We start from the raw sequence: 8,239 nt of genomic DNA, 5'->3' as shown, positions 1-8,239 counted from the left end.
CAGTTTGACAGCTCCACGTTTGACAGCTCCACTGTTTGACAGCTCCACTTCACACCGCTATTCACAATGACAACAACTTTAACCACCTTCCTCATCCTCTCTATCACATCTGCCCTTTCTCAACACACCATAACCACTCACATCTCATGCCCTGGATTACAAACTGAATACAAATATCTCGACTTTGGAATTGTTGATATGGTGAAAAGAGGGACACCAGACCGCCTAGGAGATTTTGACTTCTGCCTACCCGAAACCCGCGTTCTCCTTCGACATTCCATACTACCGACCCTCGCTACTCACCAAAACTGGGAACTTTTTATTCGCTCGCCCTCCTACACTCCACTTGGCAGACTCACCCTCACCACAGATGGCCCTTGGTACAGAGCCCACTGCCTCAATGGATCTTACGTACTCTTTTCTGATGGCACACTCGAACAAACTCTGAACTGGACACTTATAGACAACGGGGGTGGTGACTCAGTTTATACTGACCGGAATCACCCCACAGACCACCTAATTCATGGATTCTACTGCCAACGAGTAGACTCCGCTCCCCGCCAAACCATCCTACAAGGAGTTTGCCTCCGGAGGTACTGCTGCGTCTGGGACATCGGACTCGCCTCCACTTGGGACGGGAAAGCGTACCTCGAGGGCTGGCATTACTCCGTTATGCCTCCGGCAGAATGGGACACTACCGGACCCCAAAGGTGCGGGGGCCTCACCACAAACCTCACCTACCTACTCCGTCAAGACCCCCTTCACCCCCCCGGTACTGCACCTCGACAAAGGGGGGAACTGTCAATATCCGAAAACCCTCAAAATAATGACTTTCTGTCCACTTGGCATTCCAACACCTACGTAAAACTGATCTCTCAAATTGCAAAACAGACAGCAACCAAAGAGTGCTGGATCTGCGCCAATGCCCCCTCACACCTCTACAGTGGCATACCATTTCTTGGAGTGCCTCTCACCCTACAACAACATCTCTCTGCTAATGTGCAATCCTGGAACCTGACTGCGGTGAATCTGACACACCAGTACATCTACCTAACCGGACCCACAACAGGCGACCTTTGCCGGAAATTCAGCGGGAACGACAAGGTCATCGGCGAGAGCACCTGTAAGTACACCATTGACGTTACTCTAAACGGGAGGATCACCCTGTGGCACCAAGGTAACCCCTCTATCCAACCCAGCTTGATGTCCGCATGGAAACGCGTTATGACCTTACCCGACTCCTGGAGCCCCTCCCCGGTCTCCCAGTGTTTCTTCCGTACCTTCCTCACCGGGCGTATAGACTCGTGCCTACAGGGGTTGTTCTGGGTTTGCGGCCACCGCGGCTATGTATGGGCCAGCCCCCACTCCCGCGGCACCTGTTATCTCGGTCTAATCTTGCCTGGAGTCCGGGTCACCCAAGATCTACCCTCCGGAAGGAGGCGCAATAAGAGGGCAAAAGACTTGTCACAACTCTCCGACGTAGCAGCCAATAGTGAAACTTATGGTCGGGCTCTCTTTCCCGCATATGGGGCCGGCTCCAACCACGTCGATATCCTTAAGTTAACGGACATCCTGTTAAATTTCATGGAAGAGTCCAATGCGGCTACCCAAGCTATCCTGACAGAGTTAACGGAAGTCAGGCAGACTTCGATACAGAACCGCCTTGCTTTGGACTACGTTCTCGCCTCGACTGGAGGCGTTTGTGCCCTTGTCGGGACTGAATGCTGCACTCACGTATCTGATCAAACCCTTAATATTACCGGGCATCTTAACAACATCCATAAACTAACGGACGGACTTAAAGACATCCAACATGAAGGACTCTCCGATATCCAGTTGTGGAGCTGGCTACCTGGGTCTGGCTGGATAAAACAACTCCTAGGGAACGGACTTTTGGTCCTCATTACTCTGACAATCTGTATTGCTGTTTTCTGCTGCGCGATCCACTGCTTCCCGATGTGCTGTCAAGCTTGCGACTCTTGCCTTCCAACCCCTCGCTCGCGATCGACTATCACCTACAGACCACCGGCATCAGGAACCCGGACGAACCCCATCGAAATGGGGCCCTTAAAGGACTTCCAGAATCTGGATTCTAGGTATGGCATGTCAAACTTTTATTGATTTGTGCGGAGAAAAGGATTGCGCGGCTCCCCTGCCTTCGCAATCTTATCTCCGAAGGGGGGAACTGTCGCCGGAAACTACCCCCCCCCTTCCATTAACACTTGTATCACACAAGCACCACATTCACACACACACGCATCTCCCCTCCCTGACCCTAGAGATGTCTCTTTAGAGGGCCATCTCTTAAAAGCCTTCCGTAAATAAGGAAGCGCTGCATTGACAACATTCTATTTAGCACTCCGCGCCGCCCTATCTTTATTGAGAGTAGACCGGGCGACCGAACTCTAGGCTAAACAGCGGCCGCCTCAACCAATCAGCATTATCGAACAGCGCCCCTTGTGGCGGCCACGCTGGTACTGCAGGCTGCGAGCGTCTGTTCCCTCACCTTTTGACAGCTCCCAATTCATTGTTTCCGAGTTCAATGGACCATGACTGATCTAATCAAAATGTTGCAAGTTGTTTCCGAAAGAGGAAAGTACTTTGAACTTCAGTGACTATATTCCTTACAAATTCACCAAAAATCAGCCGTACCATGGATTTTCACCGGACCACTTTTATTTCACTGCATACTACAAGGACTATCAAAGGGGGGTAAGCTGGGACTGATCGGCCATAAGCCTTGAACCGCGCAGTCACGTACACAACGGCCCTTCTCCGGATGGCGGGGCAACCTTGATAACCATCGGGAAGGGCTCAGACGAAATGCTATCAGGAACACAATAAACTGCATACGGTAGTGTATTCAATACAGACTCCGACAAAGGACCCTGACCGGATTCCCCTCAGGGGGCAGGAAAACTTCGCTCATTCCTTTGTTTATGGAAATGACTCATATGGGGAGGGGGAGAGGTGGTCCCTGCCGGGTGTCAGGATACTCGGATTACCTGGGTAGCTCCTCCTCGACTCCTCCTGTTCTTTAATAAAATCATGATGTATATATGACGTAATTCTGGGGGTGTAGTCAAGGGGATTAGTGGTTAATAAAAGTTGGGGTCTCCCATTGTTCGGGGCTTCCATCTTGCTTCACCTCGTGGGCGGTGGGAGCCCTGTCGCGACAGTCTTTCTTCAATAAAGACCAAGCCTACTGGCTGCTGTTTTGCTCTGTCTTGCCTTGGTCGGTGTCTTCATTTGTCCAAGGGAGCCCTCGGATTTTCCGGTAACACCCCCAAGGTCCAGCACCCCCAAAACACTGCACTGATCTGTCCAGCTACCTGTTTACCCCCAGATGAAATGCACACAGCTCGTATATGGCATGGATAAATACAGATTTGCAGGTCTGTGCGTGCAAATTTATCATCTTACGGGACAGGGAAATAAATCATGCATTTCGAATCGTGCATCAAAGTCGTGAAATGGGCTACAAATGCAGTTAAATGGAGCAGGGAGGCATTTGGTTTCAGGCCAGCCCTGTGGCATTCTATACTGATGCATATAGTACTGGCCCTGAAAAGTGGAGGCAGTGCTTTGGGGCATGTACAGAGTGCCTTTCACATCAGTGGCACACACAGCCTTGACAGGGGCCGGCAGAAGTGTGGCGGGGTCGTCTCCCATGACTCTTTGCAACTGAGGCCAGCGAATGGTATTTTTGTGGCAAAACACCCTCGATTTCCTGAAAAAGGTTCCGGAGCTTAAGACGGCCTATTTCGAAATTTCGCCCTCTGATTTCGCAGCTCCGCTCACCCGCGAAGCGTGAAGACTCTGCGCCTGCTGTTTCTGTGCACTCTGCACGCGCTCAAGGGCACCCTCGTCGCCTTTTCTCGCTGCCTTCTGATCTACGATGTCATAAATGCTAATAGTAATAATGAGGAGCCACGGGAAACAGGTGCTGGGGCCGGCTGAGCCCCGGCACCCACACGAAAGGGCTCCCTGCAGCCCCGCAAACTGGGCTTCGGGCTGGGCGCTGCCTTTCTTCGCTGCCCATCGATGCGCTCGGGGGCGGCTCGCTCCTGCCTGGCTCGCGCGACCGGCGCTCCACTGGCGCTGCCTTTCTGGGCTCCACGTGGGTTTTGCAGCCATGGCGGATCCAGGAGGAGCGAGGGAGGCGAAAGGTCCCACTCCGGTTCCGGCGCCAGGTGAATTCGGAGTCGCTCCGGAGCGGGCACGCGCAGGAGGCGTGGAGAGGGGGCTCTGCCGTTATTTATTGTTCTTATTTTCTGTTGCTGTTATGTTCTATCTGCCTCCCCCTTCACAAAAATCTGGAGGTGGCAATATGTGGGGCTTTTTTCCCTGCGTGGTCCTTGCAGGAGGGATTCGGGTTCTGCCGTGGGGGAGGAGAAACCTGTAGACCCCCCTTGGCCCGAGGTTGTCTACCCCTGAATATCAGCTGTTGAGCGGAAGGAAGAGGGACAGGGCCGTGGGCACCCCTCCCCGTGAGACCTTTGTGATCGGCCGCTGTGGGGAGGAGGTGGATGCTGACTTTGATAGGCCTCTGACCTGATCCAGCAGGGTGCTGAGATCCGTCTCAGCCTCGCTGCAGATTTCATCTAATTTAAATTGTAAAGCTGGAAGGAACACTTTAGAGCAGGGATGGCCAAACTTGGCCCTCTAGCTGTTTTGGAACTACAGCTCCCATCATCCCTAGCTAACAGGACCAGTGGTCAGGAGTGATGGGAATTGTAGTCCCAAAAGAGCTGGAGGGGCCAAGTTTGGCCATCACTGCTCTAGAAGGCTGGACTCTCACAGCTGAGAGGAACCAGCTTGGCTGTGGTGCTTCCTGAGGGTTCTCTCAGGCTGACCTTCCTTGCAGGCTTGCTGTGAGAGACAAGAAAAAGAGAGAGGGAGATTACCCTTGTGCATGCTACTTCCTGCTTCTCAAATTAAAAGCATTGCTGGTCTCCAATTGCCTTGCAGGGTGAGGCCCTCGAAATCTCCTTGCGGCATCCTGCTCCCAGATGCAATGCTTTTGAATCCCAGTTGCTGGAAACCACTGGAAGGAGAAGGGCTCTGGCGCTCAAGTCCTGCTTGCAGGTTTCCCATTGGCCGCTGGGAGACAGGAGGCTGGACTAGGTGGGCCCCCTTGGGCCTGATCCACCAGGGCTCTTCTTACACCCTGTTGTTGTGGACTGAGCCTGGGACCTTCTGCATGCAAAGCACACACATCCGCAGTGAGCTGCAGCTAGTCCCCTAAAAATAAAGCAAGGTTCCAGTCCTCATTGTTCTGATTGAAAAAAGGAAGGTCAGAAGCTGCCTTCTCCTGAGTCAGGCCATTGGCCCCTCGAGTTCAGCATCGTATGTTGATTGGCAGTGACTCTCCAAGAGCCTTGAGATGCTATTGGGGATTGAACCTTCTGCATGCCAAGCAGCTGCTCTTCCGGAGAACCACGCCCTTCTGCCTCGGCCCCCGCAATGTGTGCTCCTCTTCTGGTTCTCTTGCCTCTCCCTGGTGAGTAGGCAAGACCTCCGGTGATTCATTTTCGCTCTGCTCCTTCCTACAGTAGCCACCGCCTATTGGGGTTGTTTTTGGGGGGAGCAGGGAGGCACATTCACGCAGGAGCATAAATAGCCCCCCTCAAACTACTTTCTGTCACCTCTCCACCCCCCCATCCCAAATAACTCTTTGCCAAGTTGTGTTCTCTGAGAACTCTTGTCGCTTTGCGGATTCACAGGATGGCGTTTGTATTAAAAAGAGGGGGCGTCTTTTGGGGGGGAAGAATAGAAGAATAGCAGATCGCCCTTTCTGACGTTGGCATTCAGCTGAAGCAATCAATGCCCACCAGCCCTTTCTGGGCAGCTCCATCTACACACACCCTGCCACCGTGGGAGGGTGCCAAGCACCCTGCTAAAAGGTGACTCAGATTTCACCCTACGTCCCCAACTGGCACACTTGCCTCATCTGCCCAAAATACTGGCATGGTGTGTGTGTGTGTGTGTGTTCAGGAGGGAAGATCTCTGCTCCCTGTCCTAGGGGAGCCCCCACCTTGAGAGGGAAAGTGAGGATGCCCCCCCACCCGTGCTTTCTCTTAATCTTTCATTTCCCCCTAAACTTGCCAGAGTTTCTCCCTCCTGGATCTTATTGACTAAATTTGCCCCTTCCCTTGAAAGGTGGAGGGGACGTGGGTGGCGCTGTGGGTTAAACCACAGAGCCTAGGTTTTGCCGATCAGAAGGTCGGTGGTTTGAATCCCCGCAACAGGGTGAGCTCCCGTTGCTTGGTCCCTGCTCCTGCCAACCTAGCAGTTCGAAAGCACGTCAAAGTGCAAGTAGATAAATAGGGACCGCTCTGGCGGGAAGGTAAACGGTGTTTCTGTGCGCTGCTTTGGTTCGCCAGAAGCGGCTTCATCATGCTGGCCACATGACCCAGAAGCTGTACGCCGGCTCCCTCGGCCAGTAAAGCGAGATGAGCGCCACAACCCCAGAGTCGTCCACGACTGGACCTAATGGTCAGGGGTCCCTTAACCTTTACCTTGGAAGGTGGAAAGTGGCGGGTTCTCCTTCCTTGGAGGTTTTTCGCGTGGTGTGGTTTTTTGTGGCCAGTGTGGTGTAGTGGTTAAGAGCGGTAGTCTCGTAATCTGGGGAACCGGGTTCGCGTCTCCGCTCCTCCACATGCAGCTGCTGGGTGACCTTGGGCTAGTCTCACTTCTCTGAAGTCTCTCAGCCCCACTCACCTCACAGAGTGTTTGTTGTGGCGGAGGAAGGGAAAGGAGAATGTTAGCCGCTTTGAGACTCCTTAAAGGGAGTGAAAGGCGGGATATCAAATCCAAACTCCTCTTCTTCTTCTTCTTCTTCTTCTTCTTCTTCTTCAACAGAGGTTGGATTGGCACCTGTCAAGGATTCTTTCGCTGTGATTCCTGCATTGCAGGGGGTGGGACTATATGACTCTCAGGTGTCCCTTACAACTTTACAGTTCTCTTTTGTGATGGAATATAATGGCTCTCTGGCCTGGTGGGTTAAAGGAACCTACAGGTTCAGGGCAGTGCTAGAAATCAGCCCAGAGCCAGGCGCATTTTGAGGCTGGCGCAGGTCCAGTTGTGCCCACGTGGAGATCTCTGGATTTTTCGGTTGGCGACTGAGAGAAGGATCTGGAAGATTTTCCTTGAAGCTTGGATTTGTTTTATTTCATGTTTTAATGTGTCATAAACCCCTCTGAGATTTGTTCTTTAAACTGTATAGAAATGAAAATAATAATGATGATAATGATAATCATAGAAACTCCATCGCAAAAAAGAAAAGGAAAAAATGGTGCCTAGAAATTCTATTGTGGCGACTGCAGCCTAGGTTTAAGGTTCCCTTTGGCGACTAGATTACAGTGGTACCTTGGTTTAAGAACAGCCCTGTTTACGAACTATTTGGTATACGAACTCCGCAAAACCGGAAATAGTGTCCTGGTTTGCGAACTTTACCTCAGTCTAAGAACAGAAGCCAAACGGTGGAAGGGCACCGGTGACGGGAGACCTCATTAGGGAAAGTGCGCCTCGGTTTAAGAACGGTTTCAGTTTAAGAACGGACTTCCAGAACGGATTAAGTTCGTAAACCAAGGTACCACTGTATATATTTGGGTTTCTAGTGCTGCTTCAGGGCCTGTCAGCCTCTGAATACCAGCATAGAAGGAACAACTGTGTAAAGGATTTATTACAGTCAAGCAGAATACAGTGGTACATCTGGCTATGTACTTTATTCGTTCCAGAGGTCTATTATTAACCTGAAACTGTTCTTAACCTGAAGCACCACTTTAGCTAATGGGGCCTCCCGCTGCTGCTGCGCCGCCGCCACACGATTTCTGTTCTCATCCTGAAGCAAGGTTCTTAACCTGAGGTACTATTTCTGGGTTAGCAGAGTCTGTAACCTGAAGCGTATGTAACCTCAAGCGTATTTAACCCGAAGTACCACTGTACAATTTTTCTTAGATGAACTAAATAAAAACCCACGAATAATGGCTGGGGTTGAGGAGATTGCTGCCTCTCTGCCCTGCCTGATGTCCCCTTGACCTGATCGAGAAGAGCTGCTCTGGCCCTCTGGCTGCCCACCTGGGCTCTTGCTCTCAACCCTGGAACGCATGAAGCGGGCAGGAGACCTCTAACCATGTGCAGAGTGCCTTTCCCTCACTTCCACCCAGCCTGAGGGGAGGAGGCAAAGAAGCCGTGGTGGTTCCTCAATCCCGACCCAGCTGCTGATTCTCCCCTC

At 52.0% G+C, this 8,239-nt stretch overlaps 1 protein-coding gene across 2 annotated transcripts in view; it reads left to right on the top strand.

Annotated features, from left to right (window-relative positions):
* Positions 1-4,095: 4,095 nt before the first annotated feature.
* Positions 4,096-8,239, top strand: part of DPH1 (diphthamide biosynthesis 1) — a 38,088-nt gene continuing 33,944 nt past the window's right edge. The window contains exon 1 of one of the 2 annotated variants that reach the window (XM_080982288.1): positions 4,096-4,193. In XM_080982288.1, coding sequence (XP_080838414.1) covers positions 4,136-4,193 — 58 coding nt within the window. In that variant the 5' untranslated portion in view covers positions 4,096-4,135. Of the gene's footprint in view, positions 4,245-8,239 lie in introns of both variants that reach the window. The other variant, XM_080982287.1, reaches the window with a different exon arrangement.

The sequence above is a fragment of the Podarcis pityusensis genome, assembly GCF_964106645.2.
Source record: "Podarcis pityusensis genome assembly, chromosome: 15".
Lineage (NCBI taxonomy): Eukaryota > Metazoa > Chordata > Lepidosauria > Squamata > Lacertidae > Podarcis > Podarcis pityusensis.
This window is presented reverse-complemented; position numbering and strand designations above follow the sequence as displayed.